Below are 16,138 nucleotides of genomic sequence, written 5' to 3'. Positions count from 1 at the left end.
AACTTGAGGAATGTCTTCTGTTCAAGGGACTTACCTTTGGTCTGTGTAAATATGGTTTCTGTGGTGAGACACCAAATGCGCTCAACTTCCTTTTTCAACAACAAATTTGTCAGTTATCAGTAAGCTCCATGCCACCCAGACTTAGGCTTTTCTGCCCCAAGCTCCCTGCAAAGAAACAAGCTCAGCAAGGCTCCAGGGTAAGTTATAGCTTAATATGTGGGAATTGGTATAATTCCATGTGGGAAGATTGGTGGGGACAAGAAGATCTGGGACAGAGACAGATGTGAAACCAGTGTCCAAATTGAAAATGGTCCCTGGTTTCTTATTTCAGACTTATTACAGCAGGAGCAATCATGACTTCCCTTGAGTCTGACTAGAGTACAAAGTTAGGGTTAATGCCATCAGTCCCCACCATTATTCCAGGAGCATGGGGTTTGTGATGCAGCTCAGTCTTTGCTGAGGGTTCTTTGTTTCTTTATCAACAAGGGAAGATGGCACAAAGTGGTAAGAAAAGAGTATCGTTGGTGAGATTCATTGGGAAAGCTTGACCTATTCAGTCAGAAAAAGAGGATTTGGATTTCTGCTCTGTATAAATTATCTAGTTGCTTACTGAAGGAACATTTTTATGTATAAGCTCCCTGCTTTGGTAAGTTTAACTTTCACAGATACAGCAACAGATAGTAAATTCTCAGGAGAGAAAGAAAGAAAGTCAGATCATAGATTTTGGAGCTGAAGGAGCTCTTAGAGATCCAAATCCCTCACCATACAAATGGGAAAACTGAGAGACAGTGAAATGAAGATATTTAAGATAACCCAGCTAGTTAACCGTAGAGCTAGAACTAGAACGTGTATCTTCTAAATTACGGTCCCTTTTTCCTACAGAAGCTGGTATCTCCCAGAGAATACTGTAAATATATTTATAACTGTGTTGGATTTTAGGTTAGGAAAGGAGAAAATATCCTAGATGACAAAATCTGTTGAAAAGATTTCAAAGTCTGTTCAGAGGCATTTCTAGATCCTTTGAAAGCTGCTTTTTCACCCAAGTTCAGACCTAATGGATAGCAGAGCCCAAAAAAGAGGCACCTATCTTTTCAGTAATTATTGTTCTTATTACGTTGAGTGCTAGCAATCTCTCTGGTTCTGAGACAAGATAACTGAGTCAAAAGGAGACTTCCAGTTCGGTAATCCTTCAAGGTGGACTGTACCACAACAGTTGGTACCAGGATCATTTTGGATAGAATGATAACAAGCTTTATTGTGCTTTTTGGGTGGAGTAGTAGTCTCAGTCCCAAGGATCCTGCAAGTGGGAACACTTTTATTTTGGTTTTTCAAATGGACGTGGGACTCCTTGCCATTTCTATTAATTGAGGAGTTTATCCCTTAGCTGTGACACAGTAAAATTATTCACTGTTGAAAATATGTGATAGGTTGATATATTGAGGCTGAAAATAGCATGAACTATACTGAGAATCAAGTCATGCATTTGGGGTAATTATCTTTGGAATGGTTCCTTTTGAACAGAGGGCCTTCTTTGATCAAAGCAGTTCCTTTTTGGGCTCAACTGGAAAAGTTGTTGAGTGCAAGTTGTGCAGACTGCTCAAATCCTGGCAGTGGTGGAACACAAGGCTTCAAATGAGTAAGCATACTTCTGGATGGTTTTCGGTGGCTTTTCACACCTAGTTGTGTTTGAGGTAAGTCAGTTGATGTCCTAAGAAGCAGGGCAGTCTATGGACCTAATAAAGAGAACAGAGCTGTCTTTGTGAAACCATCTTTTCTACGTGTTCCAACAATCAGAGCAATGACTGGCAGGAAGTATATGCTTTATTTAAAACCTTCTGCTCAAGGCGTCTCATATTTCAGGTCGGGATATTTTATATTTAAGTGTTCATCTAGTATTGATTCACATGCATCACAGGCAGAGTGATGAAGTATATGAACCAACACACAGAGAGACAGAAAGTTTTGGTTCTAGCTCAAGTTCTGTCAATGATTCAGTTTTGACCTTGGGCAAGTTGCTTTATTTTTCTGGGTCTCAGTAGCCTCACTTATAATAAGGGGGGAGGGGCTTGAAATAGATGGTCTTCAATTTCCTTCCTAGTAATACAAATGTTTGACTCTAGGCTCCTGGTGCCTGAGAAGAGCTGCATATCATGAAGTGGTAAATAATGGGACCATAGTAGGGAAATCTAACTACAGTGAACCTTCTGGAAATACAGTCTAGATCTCAAAGGGAACTCAGTAATCTTTGCTAAGGGCCATTATAATTCTTTCAGAGCAATGTCATCATGAGAGCTTCAACTTTTAGAGCACAGGCAAGTGTTTTGTAAATAATTTCCTTTTTTTTTCAAATGATAAGATGCAAACATACAAGGGAGCAAGTTCTGTAATCTGATTTCCACAGTGACAGTGTCACTCAATCAGTATTTCTCAATCTTTTAAGTGCAAAGTTCCATTTGAAAAACATAAAAATTTCACTAAAAAGTTATTGTGGACTTGCTTAACTAGGAACCAGACCTTGGACTCCTAGAAAAACCTATCCCATAACATTGCCATTTTCCAAATACTGTAAGCCCAACAGCCAAAAAGATGTTTCAGATCTGCGCTTTCAGCAGTTTGTATTATATGGACAATAATTTTGATTTCCAAATATATTTACTGTAATAAGGAATTTTCTTTTCAAGTACCACATGTTTTCCACTTTTCTACTTTAAGAATTATTGCATTAGTCTTACTAAATATTTCTCACATCTATGCTTTTGGGGAGATTTTCTAAACTTAGAGAAGTACAGCATCCAAACAAAGGCTCATGGAGATTACTCTCTGTACAAGTAAAGTGGAAATGAACTGAGATTTATTTAACATATACAGTGTACCAGACATGAAAATAGATACATTTTCTACTTAAAGATGTACATTTTCTATTTAATCTTTACAATGATATATGTTGCAGGCACTATGATCCTAATTTTATAAATGAGGAGGCTGAAACCAAGAGATATGGAGTTTTTTCAGGCTAGACAGTTGATAAGTGAGTCAAGATATGAATCCAGGTCTGCCCAAAGAACACGATTCTTTCCATCTCCAAAATGCTGCCCCAAGTACAAAAATGATGAATAATTAGGTCTCCTTCTTACCTTATTAAAAATCCAGTAAAGATGCATGCAGGGAAGTTCAATTCCAGCTCTAAGTTATTAGTTTGTGAATAGTCTAATTGCTTTAATTTATTTTAAGGGTAAAATAATTTTCACTTCTAATTTTTGGGAAAAATGTCTAGACTTGCAGAATAGATACAAAATTTTGTGTTCCTGACATCAAGCCAGGTTATTTACAGTTGATTTGAATTAATTCAGGAAATGGCAGAGTTCCAGATTCCAGCTGCTCTTCTTTGGCTGTGGTTATGAGTGATTGAATGAAGGACACCATGGTCATGGGTATAGGACTGGCTTGGATAATTCATGTGAGACTTCAGTGGTTTAAATAAGAAGAAAAAGGGGGAAAAAGACAAGTTACATTCCCAAATGGCCTGTAGATATATTCCCCTGGAGAGTGGGAAGGGCCTCCATCAGCAATATTTCTCTATTTAGTTTTCACTTCTCCTCCCAAGATGACAAGCCCACATACTGGCCCTATTATCAAAGAAAATAGGAGACACAAATTTGACAGACATGTTCATTTAGTGGTATTAGTGACTTAATGATGAGGGGTGAAAAGAGGGAGAGGACTAAGAGGGTAAAACTTTATAGAGTTGTACTAGGAAAAGAGCAGTTACTTTGATGTCAGAAGCCTATGTTCTACACTCTTCACTCTGCCACTTGCATAGTATTCAGGTAACTGTGATCACTTCTTGGAGTCTCAGTTTCCTGATCTGTAAAATGGGGATGATATTCTCTGACCTAATTTGTTCTATATATGGTGTACGATATGCATATATATATATACATTTAATAATGATTAACAGCAATTATAGATGTAATAATGATATGTAAAGTGTAAATCAGCAGGTAGGTTGAGATGGTGGCAGCTGTATCAATGATGGCAGTGGCAGTGCTGATGGTATTAGCTAGGGGTGGGGGTTTAGAGGAGCCAGGCCCATAACATCATGGCAAGTTAGATCAGAAGGTAATGAACATGATCAAGTTCATATTGTCTTATTTTGATAATGAGGGAATTGAAACCCACATAAGGGAAGGGGATTAGCAGGACAATACAAAGAGACAGAATTTGAATAGTTACTAGAATCCAAGTGTTTTAGCTCCAAATCCAGTGTTCTTTTTAATAAATTCTACTGCTTGAGATTCCCCATCCTATCTGTTTTATTATATTCAGCTCACCACTCTTATAAATACATTGTTCCAATACTCTATCCATAGATCTATTATGGTTTGGGTTCATAGGCAAAACTCGTTAAAGATCCCTGGTTTTGATACTACCATACGCTGACACCTGGTGGGCAATCATTTGCCATATATGTATAGTCATAAAAGTGCTAGAAATAGAACCAAGATTATTAGCTTCTTCATCTTTGAAGAATTGTCTTATCCACAGAAATGTTACTTTAAGGTATTTCTGTGCTACAAATTGTTTGCAGAGAAGAATTTTAGCTGTCTCTGCTCATGAAGAGCCTCATTATGACTGAAATCATAATAGCTGTGACTTTGAGAAAGAAACTTTATCCTGCTGAGCCTTCATTTTCTGATATGTAAAGGGGTATAATAATAATTAACTCAGAGTTCTCTCAAAGATCAAAGATAATATATTAACAGCGCTTAGCTAAAAACTGACAGGATGCATGTGGAAACTTCTTGAACTTAGTATTTCACTGAAACTTAGGAGTCTGGTACAAATTCTGATGCTGCCATAAAATAAGTTCAGTTTGGCTGTAACTTTGTGAAAGCACAGCATTAAGCTAGTTGGTTGGGAAGTGAAGCTGCTTTTGGGTAGACATTATTGGTACCTATGATGTTCTTGGACTCAGTCATAGTATGAGTCATATTTAGTGACATGACATACCTTTGTGCTCTGAGACAAAATTTAGTTATTTCCATAAAGTCAAGCGTTTAATGACAAAATTCTCACTTAACTTTATGGGATTCCTACTGGCTTTAAAATAAAAGGTTGGGATTACAGGCTTTGGAGCTTTTAGATTTGTTAGACTCCAACCTTATTATCCTTGCCTTGACCATATTTTCCTCAGTAACAAAGGGTGAAAAACTATTGCTGTTGTTCAGGAGAGTAGCTTATGGGAGAGACATTAGAAATAAAAATGCCTAAGGCTCTGCTAATATGTGCCTATTCTCCATAGTCTTACCTTTATAAACCAATGTGTATGAACTGAGATCCTACTACATGCCTAACCCTCTGCTAAACAAAATGAGGGATATAAAAGTGTAAGATACAGTCTTCCCTCATTGAGACTACATTCTTATAGTGTAGCCTAAAAGTCCAGTACAAATACAAAAAAGGAAGAAGTCAGAATAGGTTGCCCCATGCAAGGAAAGGATGACAGTTGAGATGCGATCTGGAGAGAGGAGTAAAATATTTACTTCTGAGATGGGATCCAGAAGAGAGGAGTTTGATGAAGTTTTATCAGGCGGACTCTCAACCACTTGCGCCACCAGGGAAGCCCTAGTCATAATTGTATACCAATTTTCATTATCAGGAACATTCTTAAAGCTGCACACTGAAAGTGAATCTTGTTAGCTCGATCATGGTAGCTGATTTTCCTGCTCTGCTTATTAGATTAGAAGTCTATGCTGGTCATTCCCTTTAGGGTTTAGCTCCCATTACAGACCCCTATTTCAAGAAGAGGCATCTCTATGAAGGTACTGGCCTTTGATGTAGGCAGTGTGAACCCTGGATAGAGCACTGAACATTGGATAAACCAAGAGGCATTTACTTCTTTAAGGATGGTATTGGAGGCACTGGGAATTTAGCCCTCATTCTATCTGGGTGGTTCACAGTCATAGAGCTAGGAGCTCAAGTATATACTAAAGATATGGTATTTTCACAGGTTATAATTTTGCCTGGGTTGTATTTTCTGTGTGGTCCTGCTTAGCTGAGTTGGTTATGCAACACCAGTGAGGTTAAGTCTTTAGGATTAATCCCCACATGAGCCAGTTAACATCAATTTTTTTAATAGTGCTATATATTTAGCCTTGTTCTAGGGTGAGAGAGAGAGAGAGAGAGAGGGAGAGAACAAAATTTAGGGCATAACCCCTGACTTTACAAAGCTCACAGCCCAGTGTAGAGAGATTCATAAACAGATAAACAATAAAAAGAGTTGTCATAAGGCAGAATATTTGCCCAGTTAAAATATTTACTAAGCGATTATGTGCTAATTATTCTGCTAGGTTCTAGAGATTTAAAGATGAGTAAGACATGCTGTTTGGCTTCAAAAATGCTCATAGTTTAGTTAGAAATAAAGAGATATAAATGGAAACATTCTATAGCAGTGAGTGTATCATTAAAGCAATCCCTATGATGACATTGTAGCCCAGATATGCCTTTTTGATATATCATTTTGGCAGCAGAGTACAGAATAGATTTTAAGAGGGCAATCCTCAAAGCAGGTAGATCAGTTAAAGAGTGTTTTAATAATCCAGAGAGAGAGGAGGGAGAGAGAGTAGGAGAGGGAGAAAACTTGGTTGATTGAATGAGAGTGAAGGGATCTAGGATTATTTTAAGGCTTCTGGCTCTTGTAATTGGATAGATGGTGTGGATAAGTAAAAGATCAGGGAGTATGCTGAGTTTAGTTTTGAATATTTTTATTTTGCGACGCCTGGAAGACATTGAAATGGGAAATCTCCACTGAAAGTTAGACATATAGGTTTAATATCTGAGAGGAGGCCAACCCTGGACATTGAGACATAAGAGTCATCTGGATATGGGTGGTAACAGAAGCCATGAAACTGGGTGATGTTACTTAGCATGAGGGCACTGAATAAGAAAAGAATATGCAGACCTTAGGAAAACAAACATTTAAAGGATGTGCAGAGATAAAAGAAACCATAAAGGAGACTCGGTATGAATGGATAGATAGTTAAGAGGAGACTCAAGAAAGAGTTGTGGCTTAGAAGCCAACAGAAGAGAGCATTTAAAAAACATGGAAACGATCAGACTGTGTCCAAGCTGGCAGAGAAGTCCTGCCTGATTTGGAAATGTGATGGTCACTTGTCACCTTTATTAAAGTAGTTTCAGTGATGTTGTAAAGGTATGCATGTCACCTTGGAATGCATTAAAGAATGTATATAAAATGAGGAAAATAAAACAGTCAGTGTCAAAAACTATTGTGAGACGTTTATTTAAGAAGAGAAGGAAAATGACAAAGAGCTAGAATAAGATGCATTGACAAGAGAAGTATTATTTTGGGTGTTGGAGAGACTTGATGACAAATATCTAGCTGAGAGTGAAGGGCAACATGATGATCTAGGAGTGAAAGGGAACAGCTAATGAAAGAAGATCCTGAGAAAGATAAAAGGGATTAAGAGCATGGGAATTCATCTTGTGCAATAGGAAAGACAGCTGTGTTGGGAAGGATGCAGTTGTAGATAAGATTGTGTGGGTTGGGAGGGGACAATGGATGAAACTGAGTTGTTTCTCACCCAATAACCTCAATTTTCTTGTGATTTAAGAAGTAAGTTTCTCCGGGCTTCCCTGGTGAGGCCCACGTACCGCAAAAAAAAAAAAAAAGAAAAAAAAAGAAATAAGTTTCTCTGCTGAGAAAGTTGGGGGATGGGAGAACAGGAGAGAAGAAACTTTAGAAGAGTTGTGAAGGTGCTGCATAGTCAATAGGAGAAGAAACTAATCAGGCATGTGCAAAAAGAGGCTGGAGCAAAAAATCTTAGGCTGGAGATCATACACTTCTAGTTTTAGCATTTCAAATATATACTGGTATTTTTAATAGGATCATTCAGTTTGGATAGTAAGAAAGAAAATTGATTGTGGACTTGATCTGGGATTAAGACCTTGCCAGGCTGGTACGGCAGAAGAATCATGAGCAAAGAAGTTGAGGGTTCTTGTGTGAGAATAGTTAATTTGACCATTTAATGTAGTCTGTGTAAGGGAGGAAGTAAGATGAGGGTGGGTGCCAGATTGGCCCAGGAGAAATGGCGAGATTTAGAAATTTAAGGTCTCTGGGAGTGTCTGGTGCAAGCTAGCGTAGTGCAACTTGCAGTGAAGTTCAGTGATTTTAATGTTAGAGAAAGCAAACCATCTGAAGAGTCAGGAATTTATGAAGCTTGGCAGAGAGTACAAATTTGAAAAGTTCTGGAATAAGGAAGAGTTTACTTTTGACTCAGAGTGTCAAGAATAGTGAATACTGTGAGCTGCTAATCTGAAAGGGCTTTGGTACAGTACAAAACTGTGATATCCTTGTATAACATTTGACATGTTTTATAAATGAAGTTATCTTTGACTCCTCAAGCAGTCTCCCAAACTGATCAATTCCATATCTGACTTTTACTTGAAATTCTAATATTCATGCCATACCAGGTCAGAGCTTTTTTTTTACTTCCTTGACTGTTGGAATAGTAGGATGATCAATTATTCTGTTTGTCCTGGACTGTCACCGAAAATATTACATACTGGGACACCCTCAGTCCTAGGCAAACCTGGAGTGTTGGTCACCTTACAAACTCACAACTAATTTGGACTTCCTGTCTCTGGTCTCCGGATCCATCTTCCACACTGTTGCCAGAGTGATCTTTCTAAAACACAAGTATAGTAATATCACATCTCTTCCCAGAATCCTTCAATAATTCCCCATAAAACCCTCCATGATCTAGCTGCATCTACCTTTTAAGTTGCTTTTCCCTTCCACTACCTTCTCCCACTCTAACCTCCTATTCCACCTTCCCCACCATCTCACCCTGTTTTCCAGCTGGTATAGAACACCTATTCTTCCTTTCTATGGGTCATTCATTTTTATACTTTGAGAACTTTGAATGCTCTTCATTCACCTCTGAAACTCTTTTTTCATCCCTTTTTCCTACAGCCTTCCCACTCCAGCTGCTTATTAAAAGTGAACTTATCTTTCAGGATGAGCTCTAAGACTCCTCTTCTGTGCAGGATTCATTTCTACTCTCACAGAAATTTCTTTGTTATCCCTTTCATGGCACATTTAAAAATCCATTATGGTTAGTTATTCTTATGTCATTTACTCCTTAAATGGCTATAAACTTCTTGAGGATGACAATCATGTATTATTCTTCCTTGAAATTTCCCACCCCACTACACTATCTTCATCAATTTACATATCAAATACACATAAAGCAGAATGTCCCTTTGCTGGATAAAATTATGAATTGCTAAATCCCAGATGAATGGTATTGATAATACCAAGTTCAGCCTTTCCTGAAGAGATGGGACTTGACCACAGCTTTGAAGGGCAATTTAGATTTAAATACAATAGTGTATAATTCAGGCAAAGTAAGGTTAACTTTTATCTCCTCCCCAGCCACCATCAGCAGTTTGCTCTCTAACCCTGTCCCTGTAGTGACTAATAAAAGAATGCAGATAGCTTGACACAAGTGCCATCTTCTCTGGCTCGAGGTGATCTATCTCTCCTAATTTAATAGAAGCAGCCCAACATGGTTGAAAGAGCGTTAAGTAAGAGGCATACAAACCTGACTTCTGATCCTAGTTTCACCATATTTTAACCCTGTGACTTTGGACAGGGTACTGAGTTGTTCTTGAATGCATCTCTTTGTAAGCTAAACAATATGGTAGGGGTATTACTGATATCTGTCCTGCTTACCTCACAGAGATGATGCTGCGCCAACATGAGGATTTCTTATCACCTATGCCATTCACCTCAGTTCTTGTCATGCATTGGTTGTGATGTTGGAAATTAAAAAAATATTTTCTCCACCAGACCAGAAGTTTCTCAGGGACAGAGATTATAGCAGATGATTCTATATTCTCCATAGAACCTAGCACAGAATTCATAGTATGATGCTTATTAAGTATATGTTGGTTGAGTGTTGGCCACCAAGGCAGCCAGAGCCCTCAAAAGGCCAAAGAAAAAAGTAAATACACAAGTTGTTTTCCTTTTATGCTTAATTTCCATGTGGAAAATTAAGCTCTGGGGACTACAGATGTTACCTCTCACTCTCGTTCCAAGTCCCACATGTAGGTGGGTAGGAAGCCATTTGCTGATGAGATGAGGCAGGTATATATTTCATTTGCAGAATGACAATCAACAAAAATAAAGGGTTGAGAAGCTTTTGGAAGCAGATCACAAGGACTACCCTCTCCCTGAGGTCTAGATAATAGTGTTGATGGTACTCTGAGATGTTGGGCTGTGCTGATATCTACCTACAGGATATGTCTGACCACCTCTGATTCTAAATTGAATATTTTGCTCTTTTCTCAGCCTTCTGAAGGCATGTTTTTTCTGAGTTGTAATGGGTAAGTGCAGCAAATATTGATGATAATAGCCCAAATCAGGAGACAACTTTTGAGGGAAATAACAAACAGCAGAAATATTGGGCTGGCCAAAAAGTTCGTTCGGGTTTTTCCATAAACTCTTACCCAATATATTAGTTGACATATCAGGGCTTGCATTTTTACTTAATGATTCCAAATAAGGACTTTAAACTATTTTGTATGCAATTGAATCCAATTATATCACTTTTCTTTAGGTGCTTCCTAAGTCACAGGCTAAGTCTTGGCTATATGGTCATAAACAGAATAGATCTTTTTATGGCACTAATAGAGCTAACAGCACAGTGAACGAAATAGTCAATAAAAACTGAGCAAACATCTACATTACAAGTATTGATGCTACGAAGAGAAATTGGACGGAGTGTGAGAGTATGTAATGTTATGTAGGATGGCCTAAATAATAGTGGCAGTGAAGATGTCTCTGACCTGCAAATTGAGGTTAAAGGAGACAGATATCTGAAAAAGAAGGAAGATAATTCCAGACAGAGGAAACAACGTGTGCAGATGTTTTTGTCAGGAGAAAAGCTTGGCTTGTTGTAGAAACTGAAAGCTTCTCAGTATAATTGAAACAGTAGTGAATGAGGAAAAGAATGGCATGAAGTGATGTTAAACGACACGGGAATGGCCTTCAAGCCATAGTGAGAAGTTTGGCCTTAATACAATAGAGAACGAACAAAGGATTTTAGACAGGAGAATGACAAGATATTTCAAAGAAAGAGCACTTAGGCCACAGTGGGGAAGAGGTTAGAAAGGGTTAAGAGGTGACACAGTCCCTGCCATCAAGGAGTGCAAAGTCTAGTTAAACAGAAAGACATGTTAGCAGAATTTCAGTGTGTGTGTAGTAAGTGCCATGACAGAGGTAAGGGAGTATGGAGACAAGCATGGGTTCCAATTCTTATATACCACCTCTACACTATGCAAGTTTTGTGACTTTGGCACAACTTATTTAACCTCTCTGGGTCTCAGTTTTCTCATTTGTAATATGGAAATAATCATTGAGTTGCTATAAGGATTAATGAGATAATATGTGCTTAGCTTGTAAATAGATGGAAGCTCTCAATAAGCAGTAGCCATAATTAATGTTAATGTTAGACACAGTATGGGGATGAACTGCAGGAGACAAGACTGGGGTGCCGGGAGTCCAGTGAGGCATCTTCTACAATAATCAAGAGGAATGATGACAGTGGCCTGGGTTAGAATGGCAACAGTGTAAGTGGAGATGGATTGGAGATAGATTTGAGAGATTTAAAGGAGACAGAATCACCTGGTTTCTGATTAGATATGGGTGAAATACAGTGGTAGGAGTTGAATGAATTCCCAGTTTCTATCTGTAGTGTCTGGGAAGAGAGTCAAGGTGCAGAGAGAAAAGGGGAGCTTAGACTCAAGAGTGAATCACCAATCTTGTACCCTTTCCTGAGAGAGGAACCAAAAATATGTCTAGATTGAAGGGAAGAGAGACTAGTATCACAGAGGGCACGAACCAACCAGAAATAGTCAATAATAGAGCCAGAGCCAAAGAGAGAGACACAGAGACAGGAGCAGGGGCAGAGACTGAGAGAAGGAACATGTTCTGACTTTGGCCCTTCCATTCAGCCTTCTCCTGTTAGTGGCTTCTTTGGTTGTTCTCCATTCTAAAATTTCAGTAGTGTCACAGATTGTTAACAGGAAGCTAAATGTTCCCTGAGAGAGTTTATATTTTCACCCTACCCCAAAAAATTCCCCCAGTCTCCCATTACCATGGGGATTTTACATTTAATTGTCACCAGACATATTTGGGGAAAAACCCTTCCTACTTCCCCTTCAGTCTTGAGAAGAAAAAAGATTTTGGAAAGCAGGTCATGTAAGTCTCTAAACTTGAAATAAACTGAATTGCAGAAGCATAAGAAACCACAGAAACAAAATAAATTGTGAACATAATGCTGTTCTGGCCTAATAAGACCCTGTTATTTAGCACAGAGGTATGAAAACAACCTGTCCCATTAGTAAGTGAAATTTTCTGTACCAGTGAAGCAGAAACAAATATCCATGTTTGTAAAGTGCAGAAGTGGAAGTGTGAATTTGGTGGGTGTGAGCTGTTTTTAGTTCTTAGAACTGTAATGCACTTGATATAGCCTCCCTTGTTCTGTCACAAGCCTATGCATAGATAATAGATAATAGTAGAAACAGGATCAATACTGAAGTAATATGGAAATAATCACTGGGCTGCTATGAGGATTAATGAGATAATATGTGCAATAAAATGTGAGATAATATGTGAGATAAAAGTGGGTGGTAAGGAGGGTTGGGTGACATGTGTGGGGACAGATGTTTAGTTATATCCTGATGGCATAGCTAGAGTAATTCTAATGTTACAAGATCATAAGGTCCTACTATGGGGTTAGAAAGGTTCTGCCATAATGTGCCCTCCAGATATCACAATGATCCTCATTCTATTAAAAAGTCCCTCCTGAGCAGGGAGAGGCAAGTGGTATAATGGAAATAGCACAGACTTTGGAACAAGTCAGGCATGGTAGTAAATCATGGTAGTAAATGGGTAGTAAATCCCATTTTTACCATTTTTTAACTTTGTTACCTAAGATAATTTACTGAATCTCTCTGAACCTCAGTTTCTCATCTGCACTATAAGAGTAATAATAGTAACTTACGATGGTTGTGAGAATTGAATTATGTAATGCATGTGAAAAATTCCATTGCAGATTCTGGGGTACATCATTGATAGACCATTATAATTATTTCCTTTCGTTTCACCTGTGAGTACTCCTACCTTTGTTCTAAGTCATACATACACAAGCAAGATGACTGCATGACTCTTTAGGATATATCACAGATAGGTCAAATAGGGAGTATAAGAGGAGGGAAAATGAAAGTACTCTTTAGAGTAATGGTAGCTTATAAAGTTGACTCTCTTTTATCTGTGAATTAATCCTTTGTGGTTCTGTTCTTTTATCACATTTCTATTCCCTGGAGTAGACTTAGAATGATATAGGAAGTTATTCTGCTACTTATGAAGAGAATCTAAAATAGGCCACTCCTTTGTTTTTGTAAACATACTTAAAACAATACCAACAACAAAACTCCACTGAGAAAACCTCAGTACTTTTTTTTCCAATTCTAGCTCTAAAGGCAATAAACATTCCTGCAGTATGGACAGAAGCTATGTTTGTAAAATTTGTCTTTGAGAGGAAAACAAATGATGGACAGAAGGGTGTGTGTAAAGATTAACCACATTCTTCCTCCTTTTTGAAGTCCAGATCTTTCATTTAGTAGATTTGTGGCCTTAATAAATCCCTCTCTGGGCCTTGCTTCTTCTACCTATATCATATGGTGGCTGAATTAAATGTTTTTTAAAGGTCCTCTTCAGTCCAAAATTCTACAAATAAAATAACAAGGTTGTTGCTGTCCTGCCATTCTTATTTGCAAACAGCCTGCATAAATCCACGGCCAGAATGTGAGAAGCCCTAAAAATTATTGTATATTCCCCATGTCTTACATATAATACACAATAAAAACTATACTAAAACATAAAATAAATTAAGGAAGTCCAAAAAACTTTCTCATTATGATGAATAATGAAAAAAATATTAAATCTTAAATTGTTTCAGAAAAATGATTTTGGTGGCCTATTTTGCTGGTACCTTAATCAATGTTCACTGTGGCTGTTGGATAATCTGCCAAGACATGATGTCACACCAGTACAGAATTCCCCTTAGATAGAGAATAGGTCTCTTCCCTTCCCAATCACATAAGGGAAAATATCCTGGTTCAGCTTCTAAATCCATATATTACTGAAAATTTTCATGTAAATTTGGAATGAAACCTAAGCTAAGAGAAAGAGAGAAAATGCATGAAAACCACCAGCTATTGTGATAGAATAATAAGGAGGTAATACTCCCAAGCCCTGAAAATCAACCAGGATACTGGTAATGCAGGCTAAAGGAGGCAGATCTGTTTTCCAGGTGCTGTGATGCCAAGTTAGGAAGTCAGGACTCAGTGAGCAAGGTGGCAGACAGAGGAGAGGCAAGAAGACCTGAACAACAAGACTGGATTTCTACCATTGCAATTGGGAAGTAGTGAACAGTGGTCATCCCAACCAGAGCTTGAGGCAAGAGAAGTCTTGATACAAAAGAAACAGACTCAAATATCACATTCTTTTTCTGTGGTTAGAAAAACCGATGGAATATTTCAGGACTTCCTTACCTGCAAGACACATCTTTGACAATCTGGTAGGGTAAGGCAGTTGGATGACAATTCCATGGTTCTCTAACTGATTCACTGGGTGACCTTGGATCAATAGTATATCTTCCTTGAGCATCTTATTCTTCATCTGTAAACAAATCCCTTCTAATTTTAATATCCTATGACTCTGTAGGTATAAAAACATATCTGGTGACACCTCATCATAGTTTTGATTTGCTTTTCTCTAATAATTAATGATGTTGAGCATCTTTTCATATGCTTGTTGGACATCTGTATGTCTTCTTGGAGAAATGTCTGTTTAGATATTCTGCCCATTTCTTGATTGTTTTTTTTTTTTAATTAAGCTGTACAAGCTGTTTGGGTATTTTGGAAATTAAGCCCTTGTCAATTGCATTGTTTGCAAATAATTTCTCTCATTCAATAGGTTGTCTTTGTGTCTTGTTGATGGTTTCCTTTGCTGTGCAAAAGCTTTTAAATCTAATAAGGTCCACCTTGTTTGCTTCTGTTTCCATTACTCTAGTAGATGGATTTTAAAAAAAAAACTATTGCTGTGATTTATGTCAAAGAATGTTTTCCTCTAGGAGTTTTATAGTATCTGCTCTTACATTTATATCTTTAATCAATTTTGAGTTTATTTTTGTGTATGGTGTTAGAGAATGTTCTAATTTCATTCTTTTACCTGTAGCTGTCCAGTTTTCCCAGCACCACTTATTAAAGGGATTGTCTTTCCTCCATTGTATATTCTTGTCTCCTTCATCATTAGATTAATTGACCATAAGTGTGTGGGTTCATTTGTGGGCTTTCTATAATGTTCCATTGATCTATATGTTTTTTTGTGCCAGTATCATACTGTTTGATTACTGTAACTTTGCAGCATAGTCTAAAATCAATGAGTATGATTCCTCCAGCACCTTACGTTTTCGTTTTTTTTTAACATCTTTATTGGCGTATAATAGCTTTACAAATGTGTGTTAGTTTCTGCTTTATAACAGTGAATCAGTTATACACATCCATATGTTCCCATATCTCTTCCCTCTTGCATCTCCCTCCCTCCCACCCTCCCTATCCCACCCATCTAGGTGGTCACAGAGCACCGAGATGATCTCCCTGTGCTATGCAGCTGCTTCCCACTAGCTATCTATTTTACGCTTGGTAGTATATATATGTCCATGCCACTCTCTCACTTTGTCACAGCTTACCCTTCCCCCTCCCCATATCCTCAAGTCCATTCTCTAGTAGGTCTCACTCTTTATTCCCATCTTGCCCCTAGGTACTTCATGAAATTTTTTTTCTTAGATTCCATATATAAGTGTCAGCATATGGTATTTGTTTTTCTCTTTCGGACTTACTTCACTCTGTATGACAGACTCTAGGTCCATCCACCTCACTACAAATAACTCAACCTCGTTTCTTTTTATGGCTGAGTAATATTTCATTCTATATATGTGCCACATCTTCTTTATCCTTTCATCTGTTGATGGACACTTAGGTTGCTTCC

General features: G+C 37.9%; 1 protein-coding gene across 1 annotated transcript in view; it reads left to right on the top strand.

The window, feature by feature from the left end:
* The first annotated feature begins 93 nt into the window (after positions 1–93).
* Positions 94–16,138, top strand: part of P2RY10 (P2Y receptor family member 10) — a 25,821-nt gene continuing 9,776 nt past the window's right edge. The window contains exons 1-2 of the mRNA XM_024758008.1: positions 94–197; positions 1,522–1,679. Coding sequence (XP_024613776.1) covers positions 129–197; positions 1,522–1,679 — 227 coding nt within the window. The 5' untranslated portion in view covers positions 94–128. The remainder of the gene's footprint in view (positions 198–1,521; positions 1,680–16,138) is intronic.

Source organism: Neophocaena asiaeorientalis, unplaced genomic scaffold, assembly GCF_003031525.2.
Source record: "Neophocaena asiaeorientalis asiaeorientalis breed wild unplaced genomic scaffold, Neophocaena_asiaeorientalis_V1.1 scaffold222, whole genome shotgun sequence".
Taxonomy (NCBI): Eukaryota; Metazoa; Chordata; class Mammalia; order Artiodactyla; family Phocoenidae; genus Neophocaena; species Neophocaena asiaeorientalis.
The sequence above is the reverse complement of the archived record's forward strand: the minus strand, read 5'-3'. Positions and strand labels throughout refer to the sequence as shown.